This window comes from Exophiala aquamarina (genome assembly GCF_000709125.1).
Source record: "Exophiala aquamarina CBS 119918 chromosome Unknown aczIA-supercont1.11, whole genome shotgun sequence".
NCBI classification, from domain to species: domain Eukaryota; kingdom Fungi; phylum Ascomycota; class Eurotiomycetes; order Chaetothyriales; family Herpotrichiellaceae; genus Exophiala; species Exophiala aquamarina.
Window position 1 is genome coordinate 853627 of NW_013550577.1, and position 15311 is coordinate 868937.

Here is a 15311-nt window from a genome sequence, read left to right on the forward strand (position 1 = left end):
TCGGACTATATCCTAAAATATAGGTATAGGATTACTAACGAAGTTAACTACGAACTATACTATCTAGGTAAAGGAGCGTATATATATAATACTTAAAGTACTACTTTAGTGTATTACTATATTGTTCTAATGCATTAATACACTAATGCACCCCCTAGTCACGTAATGCAGCCTCGTTCTCCATCGACTGACCTTCCTTAAACTATCCCTTGGAACGTGGAGCGCCTGTCCCGGCGACCTCATCCGTGACCTAGTCCGTAACACTAGTCACGATCCCTACCGCTTATGGAACTTCCTAAGAATTCTCTGTCGCCCGCACCCGCTGCTGAGATGAAACGGACTCCAGCATCCAAGGAATATATACAGCAAGCAATAACGATATATGACCATTCTCAGGGAGCACTCAGCGATGTTCAGCCAAAGGCTCGGTTAAAGCTCAGGTTAACGCCCAGGTTAAAGCGGCCTTCGCTCACCCTCTAGGATCAAACCGTAAAGGGCAATTCGGGTTTTCGTTCCCGAGTAATAGAGGTAGGAATAACATCACACCTACACTAGTTCTGAGCTCCAACTCCCTCTAAGGTGATAATAAGGACGGGACTACCCGGGCAATTTCGGGCAGTGCCGTCCACAGTACTGCACTATTCGTGAGCGTAGACGAGTGATTACTATCTCACAGAAGTCGAGGAGCGTCCGGAAAGGCCCGACAAGTAGGCAGATATAGGACAACCATAACGGATATTAGTATCAGTGGTAACTATGTAGAGTAGTAAGAGGAAGCCGTCGTGTAAGGGCTACTTAATACGCAGGTAATGCACGGTACAAGGAAATTCTTATTCCTAGTACGTAGGGGCACCTGTTTGCGAGCCATCCCATTACGTCCTATTTTTATTATTCCCAATACTAATTATGTTAATATTAAAAGCCTTGATATTAGTCGAAAGTCGAAAATTAGGAACTACAAGGGTTGCCTAAAGTTAGGAATTAACACTTCCTAGGGTATCTTAAGATGGTTTAGCCTAAGTATGGCGCTAGAACAGATATTTACTAGTTTATTACATAAGATATTATTAGTGCCAGCTCTAGCCGTAAGTCTAATAAAGTCATCGACTAGATATACACGGGCTATAAATATGTGTACATCTGAATTCTTGCAAAATATATGGGCCTCCCTGTGGTTTCATCAAGCTGTCTGCCTTGACAATTGCTCTCCGGGCTACTAAAGTGTGGCAACGGAAGACATGTATGCCCACTTGAAACCCTCGGCACGAGAGCATGAGTTTGGAGACGATGGACTGACGGTGATATTGGCATATCTAACACACCCGCATGTGGAGGACCAACTGCACATGGTATTTTTGACAGATGCTAGCATATTCAACTTGCGGACGTGTTAAAGTCCTACAAAAGTGATTGTGAATTCGCACCTTTCCCCTCCCAAGTCAGGTTTAAGGAAAGAAATGATAACAAGGTCAACACGTTAATGTTCGACCTATGATGAGCTTTCTACTTGACGCTTTTCATGAGCTCTCTAGTTTCCCGGTCTCGGCAATCCGGAACACATATTTCTGCGCACCGTTCTCTCCTTCTTTTAAGACTCTCAGTGCTGCTTCCACTCCATCCAACCCCCCTGGTCGCACCTCCCAGGGGTGTCCAAGAAGCCACCCATCTTGTAAGCCACGAGCAAAAAGTCGAAAGAACACGTAGGCCAAATCGGGATCCCAGTCTCGAGTGTCCTTCTGTGAGTGGCATCCACCAACACCAGTTCGCGAATGCTGCACTCCCTCTGGAAAAGTGTCGGCTGGATATGGACGGAGCAAAGTAATTGCAGCATTGGCACCGTTGGGCTTTATAATCTCGAGGAGCGGTTCCCAGCTCCCATTGCTGCTGATTACATCAAAGGCATACCGGCAGTCATGGAAGCCAAGATGATTGGCTTCTAGCGCGTCTTTGATACCAGATACTATGGCTCCAGGCCCGCCGTGATAGTCCACAATAGTGTCACCCTTAGTCCGATCGATTAGAGTTTCCACGTAGGTGGCACCCTTACCGGCGATGAGAAGTAGTGGGTGAATGTTGGCGCGGCGGGCCAGTTTGACGGCGTAGCAACCTACCGAGGATGAGGCACCATAGATAATTAATGGCAGTGGGTGAGAGATGGGTGACCAGGGCTGTGGGAGTGGAAGCCGCGAGAACAGCGCCATTGCGGCGGTCATGCAAGCCAGACTTCTCCATCGTTAGTGATAACATTTCCACTCTCTGTGAATCAACAGACAGGTGCCCGAGCTTCAGCTGGTCGCAAGACCACCCTTTGGTTGACAACAGCTTGAAGATGAAGCACACTCACGGTATGGTCGCAGCCTCTGTCGTGGTGTTAGTGCCGTAATCTCCCGCCTTGAGACGCAGCTTTTGAAGCCCACCTTCGAAAGAGATCTTTGGGGGGATATGGAAAGTTGTGTATGCCCAGGAGAGTGCATATTCTGCGTAACCTCCACCCTGACCACCCATCTCGTGGAAGGCAGCAACACGGTCGCCCGGCTGGACTCCACAACAGTAAGTCATCTCGCAACAAACTCTGCAAGGCCAATCTTTGGTATACGAAACACCAAATGGTCACCAGACGCCACCGGCTACGTAACCTTGTGACTCGGTCTAACGTTAGCAATAGAAACTGACCTTGAATTCCACTACACCCTTCCCAACCAAGTGTACAATTCCGGCGATATCATCTCCTTCATTTATATTAGTGCCTTGCCACTCAGGCCTCTTCCAGTCTTTGGGGTTCGCAGCGCAGACAACAACCTTGATGACAATCTGTCCAGGCCCTGGGATAGGGACAGGCGAGTCGATCATGGTCACTTGGGGCCCAGCAGATATCAGCAATTCCTTCATCCTCGCCCGTCTAGTCAGTTTTGCAGAGAGTATTCTCGCTTGACGACTGTTGAAACCTGACGATTGAGATCGTGACCTAATTAAGAGATACACCCTGTTGCAAAGTGTAGAGAGCGCTCGTAACTGGGCACAAGCCTTTGTCCATGATAAATCCCTCGAGTGGTTCTATTCGACATCATATGCAGCTTAGTTAGTCTACAGTTGGTGGCGTCGCTCGCCTCTTTCCGCTCACGTCGCCACGGAGATGGCACTTTGGCGAAGAGGCCGATATCGTATTTCCGATAGAGCCTCCGCGTCGTCGCACAAAACCTTAATTATCGCTCGCGTGTAGCCTTTGCCGGCGAAAAGATTGCAGCCCTAATCGATTGGGTGCAACCCTGGGGAGCAAAAGAAAAGTATGTGTTGGATCCTATGTGCATATCGAGACAAGAAATGGCAACACCATGAACAATTATAGCGACGGTCCTGAGACCGGGTTATACCATGTACCGTCCACAGTCTGAATAAGCCACTTCGGACTAAGGATGAGTACAACCCGCGCCGAGTTAAGTTGGTGTTTGAGCTTCTCGCTCGTCTATTTTTATGCCTGCATTCTATTCCGTAGCGGAATGGTTAGAGCTGATCTAGGCACTCATTCTGCCAGAACTAAAGTTGTGCAGCCTTCCCCCCAGCCTGACTGCAGTGACCCATATAGTTCAAAGCGCTACCATGTCTGAAATATTCCACTTGAACATCTGTGTAGGTATGATTCAACTGACAAGACCACAGCGATCCATTCTCTTGTCGTACTTGCAACGTGATCTGCTTACCAGGGGCAAACCCATCCAGACCAATCAGGCTTACACGATCTCGAGGCTGGATGCGGTCGTAGTCGGACTCATTTTCAAAAGTGAGTGCCAGGAGACCCTGCTTCTTTAGGTTGGTTTCATGAATACGAGCCAGACTTCTTGCGATCACTGCCACCCCATTGAGGAAGCGAGGTTGCAAAGCCGCATGCTCTCTCGAAGATCCTTCGCCATAATTACTATCACCAATAATCACCCATTGCTGACCACGAGCCTTATATTCTCTCGCTGTTTCGGCTATAGGTCCGTACTTCTCGGCAAAAAGGTTCCACGTGGAATTAACTTTGTCATTTTCCGCGTTGGTGGCACCAATCAAGGTATTCGCGGAAATGTTCTCCAGGTGCCCTCGATAACGGAACCAAGGTCCAGCAGGGGTGATGTGATCAGTCGTGCACTTGCCTTTGACTTTTACAAGGATTGGTATATCTTGATAGTCCTTACCACTCCAGGGAGGGAATGGCGTAAGCCGCTGCAGACGTTCGGATTCTGGGTCAACAAAGATCTCCTCAACTTGAGACGCTAGTGACGGTGCTTTGTACACAGCATCGGCAGTCACATATTCATCGGGGAGACTTGGCCCAAACGGAGGATCGAACTTGAAGGGTTTTCCGTCAGGACTTATGATACTATCCTGAAGCGGGTTGAATTTCAAGTCCCCAGCGAAGGTCTTGGCCACAACCATCTCCGGTGAGGCAATGAAGATTTTGGTCTCCTTATTCCCGTCCAATCGGCTCGTGAAATTGCGATTGTATGAGGTGATGACAGAGTTAGAAACACCCTGGTAAACGTGTCAGTGTGGACGAAATGACACCAGACAATCAATATCCGCGTACCTTGTCGACGTCTTCCCGAGCCCAGGAGCCTGAACAAGGGCCACATGCATTTGCTAGTACAGTTCCACCCGACTTCTTTAGGATATCGATAATGCCAGCTTTCTCCAACGTACGTCGAGTTTGTTCACTCCCAACACTAACCAAGAACGGTATCCTGGGTTTGATTCCCGCATCAAGCGCCTGCTTTGCTAGGCTTGCAACTCGATTCATGTCTTCGAAGGAAGAGTTCGTGCAGGACCCAATCAAGCCCGCAGACAGCTCAGGCCAGCTGTTCTCGTCGACAAATGCTCCAAACTGTGAGACTGGCGTCGACAGATCCGGTGTGAATGGTCCGTTGATCCGAGGCTCTAGTTTGGACAAGTCGATATTGATGAGCTGGTCATACTCCGCATTGTCATCTGCACGAAGGTTGGGAAGTCGAGATTGTACCCTATCTCGTATGTAGCCTCTCCCGGTGGCCGCCAGGTAGGATCCCATCGCCTCAGTGTAAGGAAATATCGACGTTGTCGCTCCAGTCTCCGCTCCCATATTAGAAATGCTTGCGAGGCCAGTACAAGACAGGGTGTCTACGCCAGGCCCAAAGTACTCAAGCACACTTCCGGTTCCTCCTTTGACGGTGAGTTCATTTGCGACATATAAAATGATGTCTAGTTGGTAAGGTCAGTCACAGTAAATTTGAGTTGGGAGGGCAGACAGATTGACCTTTAGGCGAAACCCAGGCAGAAAGCCTTCCAGTGAGCTGAATACCTATAATTCTGGGTGCTGCCAAACTCCAGGTCTGTCCCGACATAACGTCCACTGTATCGGCTCCTCCCACGCCAACCGCAGCCATACCGAGACCACCCGCATTGGGGGTGTGAGAGTCAGCTCCAATCATTAAGCCTCCAGGGTACGCATAGTTCTCCAGTATGACTTGATGGATAATTCCAGCTCCTGGGCCCCAATATCCGATCCCGTATTTCTGCGAAGCTTTCTCGAGGAATTCGAAGACCTCCTTGTTGGTTCTGATTGATTCTGCCAAGTCCAGCTCGCTCCCCTTTCTGCCAGTAACGAGGTGATCTGCATGAATAGTCGTTGGAACAGCTACCTTATCCAAGCCTGCCGTCATGAACTGTAGCAATGCCATCTGTGATGTAGCATCCTGACAAGCCACTCGGCTAGGCCGCAATTCAAGATTAGACACTCCGCGCTCGATTTGTGCCGAATCGGGCTGATCAAGGTGACTATACAGTACCTTTTCTGCGTAAGTCAAAGGTCTTCCAAGTCTGGACGTGGTTAACTAGTGGTTCCATAGCTACTTCATGCTTTTGAAGCTTACCTGGCCCTAACCTTCTCAATATTGCTGTCCAGCTCTTCGTAATTAATGTAGCGATCTTTTTCAAATCGACTCATTGGAGTCCTAGGGAGCGACGACGCAATATTCGCATATCCACGTTCGACTCTGCGAAACATACGGGAGCAGCCATTGTAGCCACACCGTTTCGCAGATAGCGTCCGAAGCGACCGCGAAAGTATGGGCAACATTGTGCATAGGTGTAGTTGGGCTAGGCAAGTAGCATCAACCAGTGGTGGCCCAAAATCGAAATATAGTCCTAAGATGACCAGAAAACCCGAGAGAACGTTGTAGTAAGCCTAGAAATGGGAACCTCGGCTGACTCTTTGGCCGACAGCGAGCAATTCCCGACATCGGATATTGTGGTCTCTGCCCACTTCTGTTATGCAACGTGCGCCGGTCATTGTAAGGATATGCGCCTAGCAATAGGAGACCCAGTGGAGGATTCCGATGCGAAAATTACCCTTTATGGCCTCTTGAATTGCCGCTGGTAAAAAAGCATCTCGTGGTCATCCTGCATGCTCTGCCCATCAAGGTCCTATGTAGCCTGAGAATAGATGTATCCCCACCCACCACCAGCAGAATCGCCCATCATGGCCGATGACAACGTAAGAATGACGCATAAGAGATCCAGAGATGTACAACGATCTGGTCAAGATGGCACACATTATTCTGGTCGAGGGGAGTGTTTATCAGAACGCAGGGTGGATTGCCCTAGCACGGGAATGACGGTGATGCTCGATGATAATGTCTACGAACCTGCTGCCGAGCCTGTCTGGATGATCGTAAGAACAATATGGCCGCCATTGATGGCATCGGTCATGGACTTGCTCGATTTTTTGACATCGATGGTGAGGTCCTTCAAAAAGGATGAGCCGCGGAGCTTAACCAAGCAAAGTCTAGCGCCGAGAATGTTCCTTCGGACGTTCTTCTTACTCCAACCTACACTTGACCTTGGTAACCTTGGTAACAAGTTGAGATGGTATTTCGATCGATCTTTTAGTTGGCTTTCCTGCGACTCGCTGATTGTTTTTGGCAATGAGTCTGCATCTTGATGACTCAGCCGGTAGGAAGGAAACATGGCTTCAGTAGAGGTACACTGAACCCCGCCTTGACAACGTCGTATTCTTTCTCACATCCAGCCACAGAAGCCAAGAGCTATACGTCGACATCCGAGCAAAGCTTGTAATGAATGCAAACAGCAAAAGGTATCAGAGCTGGCCGCTTTACTGCACCTGAGGAGTCCAGTGTTCCATACTGATAAATCTTCTACAAGTTACGGTGTACCGCCGCTACTGATTATCCGCAGCCTTGTTCTCGTTGCCGAAAGTTGGACTTAGTCTGCCGAATCGACGACAACTTTCAGCGCGTGGATAAACGCCGGTCAGTGGCGCAGTAAGCTTTCCCTGAGCGGTGGGATTCGTGCTCGACAAAGGCTAATATCCCTCCCCAAAGGCGAACGGAAGCTTTATATCAGGAAAATGCATTACTCAGGCAACAAATCGAGTCCAGTCGCTCTCCGCGCGGCCACCTTGATGGACAGAGTGCCCAAAATTACGACCCGGTCGTCGGCACTTCACCCGACGGCGTCGCTGGGGTAGTGTCGCTCTCATTTTCACCCATGAGGGACGTTGATCCTGATACTACACCTCGATCATCACTCCCCATTCATGTGGAGGAATCCGACCAAAGGACGAGTACAACATGGGACCCATCATTCAACCAGGGTTCGCGACCTGCAATATCCAATGACGCTCCCACTCAGCCTCGAGCGCTTGCCGGAATCAGAGTCGAGGCCGAGGAGATCGATGAATTATTCAGACTGTATTTCCATTTCGCTAAGTATTACGATGCGGAAGGTCCCTGGCTGAGATATCATCCAGGTATTACTTGCATTACTCCACACACCTGCCCTCTCTTGATCCGAAGATATCCCCCAATGAGTATTATGATCAGTCACCCTTGCTGTTCTGGTCCATTATTGGGGTGGCTGCACGAAGATTTACGGCAAACCCCACGCTTCTTGGCTCTCTTGCAGAACCAGTTGTGCACCTGGCTTCGCCTCTCCTACACCCTCCGTCGGCTGTGATTCCAGCTATACAAGGGCTATTACTCCTTTCTTCATTTCCATTTCCAACCGACTCGACATCTAAGGACATTTCCTATACTTTATCCGGGATGGCAGTCAATCTGGCCCTACAAGTTGGACTGCACGTACCAACATTCTTCCGAGACTACAGTCGGTCTAGAACAACGCTTACTCAAGAGGAAATAGCCATGAAAGTACAGTTGTGGTTCTACTGCATTGTAATTCACCAGAAGTAAGTCCGCATCCTGAATCAGCGTGTGAGATTCTGAACTCACTCAGACCAGGGCAGCATGTGGGCTAGGCTACCCTATCATGGTATCGCCAGACCGATTACAGAAACAAATGGATCTCCGAGGCCTTCTCGAACGAGTTTCTCCTAATCTCCTTCTTGAGATGAAATTGGGTAGTCTCTTGAGTCGCATCAACATATTATTCTCTCCGTCGACCTTTGTTTTGGAAGAGATACAGGACAAACAGTCGATGTTCGCTCGGACGATGATGTCTGACATCTTCGAGAACCAGCTCAATGAGCTTGAGTCGGAACGAAGATTGTCAAGCCTGGAGGAAACCTATGTCAACATCACACGTCTCCAACTCCGCTTGCACTGCCTCCAAGACCGCGAGAATCCTGCCAGCAGCCTCCAAATGGCTAAACTGGGCATCGCTGCGACCTCAATAATCGACTTGATCGAGCATCTTGATACCAAGACATCATTGGTCACGTACTGCCCGCATTATATCTACCGGATGACTGCTCTCACCGCGTCGGTTCTTCTCCGCCTTGCAAAGCAGTCCCAAGCTCAAAGTTCCTCGATCGTCTCAAACATATCCGGGGGTGCAAGTCTACAATACAAGCCGTACTTCTTCCGAACGATCTCCCTTCTGAGGAGGATGTCTGTCGACAGCAATGACATGCCAAGTCGCATGGCCAAAATCTTCTCTCAGCTTTGGACGATCGACAACCTCTTTGAGCAGCAACCAAATCGCTCCCCAGACGACGCCGGCACAGAATCTGCCGCACCGCTCTCAACATCGTCCCCGCTGATCGTTCAAAGCAGACTATCCATGAGCGTCCTGCATGACTGCATGTGGCGCTGGAAAGATCATTACAGATACTCGCAATCGTCAAGAAACCCCGGGATAGATCATTCTCGCACAACAAGCAACAACAACACGAGATCCGCGGCGGAATCTGCACCACCGCGGCAGCTCATGCTCATGTCTGGGATAAATTCCACAGCACAAAATCTGACAACCACCGCGGATCCATCAACTTCATTTTCAGTGCCGTCAGCCAACAATCTAACTTTTAGTCCTGGCATGGCCACGTCTGACAACATGATGACACCTTCATTTGTCGGAAATTTCTCGCCGCTTGGAGCCCTGCCGTGGGATGCCAGCTTGAATCAGGAATTTGAGATGATGGTTCAGAACTTCCCAGAGTCATGGCCGGTTTGAGCAAGTCAGGCCAAAAAGATTAATGTTAGAAATGTAAAAGATTACAGTGCATGAGCAGAAATCGTATGAAGGACGTCTTCACTGAAACAATACTCGGCGGAAAAATCGGAGAGGTCTGGTAGATTTCATGAATTCCACCATCCCAATATTGGAGAATCTGATATCAAAGTGAATGGAAGGAAGATTATCCAAGCTTGAGTCATTTCACGGGAGTGGGCTGACTTGTGGCACGGCAAGAATGGTAGAGCACGTGGAACCATAGGAAGTAAGGAATACTAATCATGGAAGCAAGAAGCGAACGGTGTCCAAAGGGATGGAAGGAGCGGACCTTTCAGCCTCGCCACTGTTTGGTTGGCACACTAGGGGCGTTGGTCGCTGGTGCCTGTGAACAGGCAACGTGGCTGGTTGGATGATGGTACAACAGGACATTAATCAGACAAACATGTTGAGTGCTGGCGGGTGCCTGACAAGGCTTGTATGATGAAGGTACAGATGGACAGTACATACGAGGTAGGACAGGGCAGAGTTGCTTGGATTATAGTGGCAAGGCAGAGACACTGATAGGGACTGTGATGGGTGATATCAAGGAAGGTTCTATCTGGTTCCTCGGACAGCCTTCGTCACGAGGACTACGCGCACTAGTAGGAGTCGTAGTAACTACTAACTACATACAGTAGGAACTAGTAATAGTAACTAGTACTAGTACTTGTACTACAAGTAGCTGTTAGGCGGCAACAGGGCGACGTGTTTGCGTTTGCGTTGTTCCGTTTCAAATGACTGCCAAGACCGACCGCCCGCCTCACTACCTTTTTGCCTGACACAGCGCAGGCAGTCACGCCCCAAACCACCTGGCACCTGCAGCTGCACCTGTACCTGCGAGTTACATCACTTGCTCATTCAAACTCCAAACTCGCCTTCGACTTTCTGTCCCCCCCAAGCTTCCCTTCTTGTGATCTCTCACCTTCCATCACCATCGCCTCTCTTCCTCCAACATCAGGGTTCTTCTTGACAATCAGGAACCTTCCCCTCTGTTCATCTCGTTACCATTCCTCCCTGTCAAATCCTCTCCGTCAGGTCCAGAATCCCACACCTCTTTGAGGACCACATCGCATCCTGAAATCAACCATCTCTCGCCCTCCTACATCGCCCACCATCATGTCTGCAGATTCCCACCCTTCCCACCCCAAGGGAAAGGTGAATTTACAGTATGTACCATCTGTTGTCCTTTTTCCATCAATTCCATCCACTAATCGTCAACCAGCGACGCCTCCGGTGCCGAGAAGAAAGACGTAAACTCTCCCAACCATCCCAGATCCGTTGAACCTCACACTAACCATCCTCAGGAACTCGACACAGCAACAGCCATCCTCAAGAAAAAGAAGAAACCAAACTCGTTGATGTGAGTATATCCTTGAAAGACTGCAAGATGAAGGTGTCCAAGTCTAACAAGTATTACAGCGTCACAGACGCCACCAACGATGACAACTCCATTATTGCTCTTTCCAATAACACCATGGAAACCCTACAGCTCTTCCGAGGCGACACCGTACTGGTCAAAGGGAAAAAGCGCAAAGATACCGTCCTGATTGTCTTGGCCGATGACGATTTGGATGACGGCTCAGCTCGAATCAACCGAGTGGTGAGACACAACCTGAGGGTCAAGCATGGCGACATCATCACCGTCCATCCTTGCCCAGACATCAAATATGTAAGCATCGCTTCTTCTCTCATTCCTATCCACTACTAACATCTTCCGCAGGCTAAGCGAATTGCTGTCCTCCCAATTGCCGATACAGTTGAAGGCTTGACTGGCTCTCTCTTCGATGTCTTCCTTGCCCCATACTTCCGCGAGGCCTACAGACCAGTCCGACAGGGCGATCTATTCACTGTTCGTGCCAGCATGAGACAGGTCGAGTTCAAAGTGGTCGAGGTTGATCCTCCTGAGTATGGCATCGTTGCTCAAGATACTGTCATCCACTGTGAAGGTGATCCAATCCAACGAGAAGACGAGGAAGGAAACCTTAACGAGGTCGGATATGACGATATTGGAGGTTGCAGAAAACAGATGGCTCAGATCCGAGAATTGGTTGAGCTTCCTCTCCGCCACCCTCAACTCTTCAAGTCTATCGGTATCAAACCCCCACGAGGTATTCTTATGTTCGGTCCTCCTGGTACTGGTAAGACCCTCATGGCACGAGCCGTCGCCAACGAGACCGGTGCTTTCTTCTTCCTCATTAACGGACCCGAAATCATGTCGAAGATGGCCGGTGAATCTGAATCAAATCTCCGTAAAGCCTTTGAGGAAGCCGAGAAGAACTCCCCCGCCATCATTTTCATCGATGAAATCGACTCCATTGCTCCCAAGCGTGAGAAGACCAACGGCGAAGTCGAACGACGTGTTGTTTCTCAACTGCTCACATTGATGGACGGCATGAAGGCTCGTTCCAACGTTGTGGTCATGGCTGCCACCAACCGACCCAACTCCATCGATCCCGCTCTTCGTCGATTTGGGCGTTTCGATCGAGAAGTCGACATTGGTATCCCAGACCCCACTGGTCGTCTTGAGATCCTGCAGATTCACACCAAGAACATGAAATTGGGTGAGGACGTCGATCTTGAATCAATTGCTGCCGAGACCCATGGTTATGTTGGCTCTGATATTGCGTCTCTTTGCTCTGAGGCCGCCATGCAACAGATTCGTGAAAAGATGGATCTCATTGACTTGGATGAGGATACCATTGATGCAGAGGTCCTAGATTCATTAGGCGTTACCATGGAGAACTTCCGATTCGCTCTTGGTGTGTCCAATCCCTCGGCCCTTCGCGAGGTTGCTGTTGTCGAAGTACCCAACGTTCGTTGGGACGACATTGGTGGGTTGGAAAATGTCAAGCGCGAACTCATCGAGTCCGTCCAATATCCAGTCGACCACCCAGAGAAATTCCTCAAGTTTGGTCTTTCTCCGTCTCGAGGTGTGTTGTTCTACGGTCCTCCGGGTACTGGTAAAACCATGCTTGCCAAGGCTGTCGCCAACGAGTGTGCTGCCAACTTCATCTCCGTCAAGGGTCCTGAGCTTTTGAGCATGTGGTTTGGTGAATCCGAAAGCAACATTCGAGACATTTTCGACAAGGCACGTGCAGCAGCACCTTGCGTCGTCTTCCTCGACGAACTTGACTCGATTGCCAAGTCTCGTGGTGGCTCTCTCGGTGATGCCGGAGGTGCATCTGACCGAGTCGTCAACCAGCTCTTGACAGAAATGGACGGTATGACATCGAAGAAAAACGTCTTTGTCATTGGTGCCACCAATCGACCTGAACAACTCGATAACGCTCTATGCCGACCTGGTCGTCTCGATACCCTCGTTTACGTCCCTCTTCCCGATGAGGCCTCTCGTGCAGGTATTCTCCGAGCTCAGCTCCGAAAGACACCTGTCTCCGATGACGTAGACATCAATTTCATTGCCAGCAAGACTCATGGTTTTTCTGGTGCTGACCTGGGCTTTGTGACACAACGTGCCGTCAAGCTTGCCATCAAACAATCTATTGCCCACGACATTGAGCGACAGAAGGAGCGTGAAGCTGCTGGTGAGGATGTCATGGAAGATGATGACGAGGAGGACCCAGTTCCAGAACTGACCAAAGCCCATTTCGAGGAGGCCATGGCAGCTGCCCGACGATCTGTCAGCGATGTCGAAATCCGACGATATGAAGCCTTTGCCCAAGCTATGAAGCAGAGCGGCGGGAGTGCATTCTTCAAGTTCCCCAGTGCGGGAGAGAGTGCAGACGCTGCCAATGGCAATGGATTCGGGGACGCTGGCAATGACGATAGCTTGTACGACTAAGGAATCAAACAAGGAACTTGGTTAATTAAACACGCGTGCTTGGTAGCTAGACTGGCGATCACTTTTTGGGACTAATCTGCATGGGAATGTGCGCAGAAGAAGATGAAAGGCGTCGAGCAATTCCTGGTCAATCTTGCATGCAAGTTCAGACCCCTTCTTCCAGGCATGGTAGTGGATCAACAATTGCCAGATCGTGGATCGGCACCGGGCATGGGCCGTGGGCATGGCTTGTACTCGGCCAATTGCCCCATTATTGCAAGGCCTGGCAAATTGTATTCTACATAGAGAGAGAGATAGCAGACAGAATGTGAGCAAAATAGACGGCTTGATCACTTTTAAACTTGCGATCGCATGTTCCATGGCTTAATGGTTTCACGGTGCTATCGTGGCCTTGCGAATTGTGTTGGCAAGGCTGAGCGGTTCAATGATGATGACGCATAAAATGTCACAAAGTGTGAGCGACCCACATGCGGCGCTTCCGGAGCTGCCGCCTTATTCTTCCTTGCGTTTTAATTTCCCGGCCTCTCCATCTTCACCTTCACTCTTACCACTACACAGGACCTCGTACTATCTCTCGCGTGACAACCTTCCAATACCTATATTCTTCTCTTGGGTCTGTTATCTCGTTTCCAGCCTCGTTCGCATACCTAAAAGTCTAGCAATAATGGGTATCTCAGCCCGCCTATTGCGCCTGGGAAGGCCGCAGGTGGGTGATTTTGATGGGGACATTCATGTGCTTGATGCCTAACCTGCGTGATAGAGATTCCTTTACTCCATGTCGCTCTCCACTGGCGCAAGTCTAATCACCCTCTCGCTCGTCCTCAATAAACTGTCCGGCCTCTATGGCATCCTCGCCCTCCTCACGGGATATCATCTCTCAACTTTCCAATTGTCCATGTACATTTATTCCATCTTCGCCTTGGGCCTAACCGTCTACCTCTCCCCTCACATCCGCAAGCAGTCGCCTTTACATTGCCTCGCTCTTGCGTGGTTCTACGTTCTTGACAGCATCATCAATGCCGCCTTCACTGCCGCCTTCGCTGTAACATGGTTTCTGGTTCTGGCGCAGCACAATGCAGGACAAACTGGTGATAACAAAGGTCCTGGCGCTGGAACTATGCAGGATACCGCGGGGTTTACGGATCCGGTTCTGAATGTCAGCAACGTCGAAGTTATTGCGTCGCCCCAGCCGGGTATCCCTGGTGGACAGGATGCTGTTGCTGCCGCCGTGCCCGCCTCAGCTCCTGCAGGCACTTCGGGAAGCAATGCTGGAGCGGAGCTGAAGAATGCAGTCCTTGGGGCTGAAAGCATGAACTCCATCGGTGTTATCATCACTCTATGGACCATTCGCGCCTATTTCTGCCTCATCATGCTCGCCTTTGCGAGAATGGTTCTTCGACAACACATCGCAAATTCCACCTTCAAGCCGACAACGTCCTACACCAGTGCGTCCACCGATGCCAACCTCGCAGAGAACCCATTCTCTGAATCCAAGCCCGACGGCCAAGGATGGAAAGGCAAGCTGGGCCGCTTCATGGTCAGCATTGGCCGAAGCTACTGGTTGGGGTCCGACGAGGACGACTCCTGGATGTATGGCATGAAGTTCCGCCGCAGTACAGAGGCCGGCACCATGCTGAGCAAGATCGAGTCTGGCCCAACCGAGAGAGAGCGGAGACGACGTTCTGGAACAGGACCACCGCTTCCCACACCCGGCTCCGTGCCCTTGTTAAATACTAATGTCTCCGGGAAAGTCGTTGGTGCTGCCATTGCGACTGGAAAAGATGGTGATGCCGCTATGACGCTGCAAGTGCCCAGTCAGAATCTGTAGTATGTTATTCTGGAATGGAAAGGTCGGTCATAATAGAGGAGGGAAGGAAGTAATTACCAAATTTGGTCTACCGGTCCGCGTTGTCTCTCGGCTAGTGTGAGATAATGTTGTTGGAGAATACAAAACTCAACATGGAGATGATCTGTTGTTCGAAAAGCGAAACATGGCTACACAATGAAGGTTGCCAGAAGGATGTGG

At 50.0% G+C, this 15311-nt stretch overlaps 5 protein-coding genes across 5 annotated transcripts; 3 read left to right on the plus strand and 2 right to left on the minus strand.

Moving 5' to 3' along the window:
• Positions 1-1517: 1517 nt before the first annotated feature.
• A1O9_09931 (uncharacterized protein) lies at positions 1518-2889 on the minus strand (the record flags this gene model as incomplete). Its single annotated transcript, XM_013401272.1, has 4 exons — positions 1518-2223; positions 2345-2360; positions 2418-2535; positions 2674-2889. The coding sequence occupies 4 exons, from the start codon at positions 2887-2889 to the stop codon at positions 1518-1520; spliced, it is 1056 nt and encodes a 351-aa protein (XP_013256726.1).
• Positions 2890-3534: 645 nt separating this feature from the next.
• A1O9_09932 (aconitate hydratase 1) lies at positions 3535-6091 on the minus strand (the record flags this gene model as incomplete). The annotated part of the gene is made up of 4 exons (XM_013401273.1): positions 3535-4512; positions 4568-5214; positions 5270-5832; positions 5886-6091. The coding sequence occupies 4 exons, from the start codon at positions 6089-6091 to the stop codon at positions 3535-3537; spliced, it is 2394 nt and encodes a 797-aa protein (XP_013256727.1).
• Positions 6092-8078: 1987 nt separating this feature from the next.
• On the plus strand, positions 8079-9447 carry A1O9_09933 (uncharacterized protein; the record flags this gene model as incomplete). Its single annotated transcript, XM_013401274.1, has 2 exons — positions 8079-8221; positions 8274-9447. The coding sequence occupies 2 exons, from the start codon at positions 8079-8081 to the stop codon at positions 9445-9447; spliced, it is 1317 nt and encodes a 438-aa protein (XP_013256728.1).
• A 1426-nt stretch (positions 9448-10873) lies between these two features.
• On the plus strand, positions 10874-13285 carry A1O9_09934 (cell division control protein 48; the record flags this gene model as incomplete). Its single annotated transcript, XM_013401275.1, has 2 exons — positions 10874-11155; positions 11207-13285. 2 exons carry the CDS (start codon positions 10874-10876, stop codon positions 13283-13285), a joined length of 2361 nt encoding a protein of 786 aa, XP_013256729.1.
• A 664-nt stretch (positions 13286-13949) lies between these two features.
• On the plus strand, positions 13950-15113 carry A1O9_09935 (uncharacterized protein; the record flags this gene model as incomplete). The annotated part of the gene is made up of 2 exons (XM_013401276.1): positions 13950-13991; positions 14046-15113. The coding sequence occupies 2 exons, from the start codon at positions 13950-13952 to the stop codon at positions 15111-15113; spliced, it is 1110 nt and encodes a 369-aa protein (XP_013256730.1).
• Between the last annotated feature and the right edge of the window lie 198 nt (positions 15114-15311).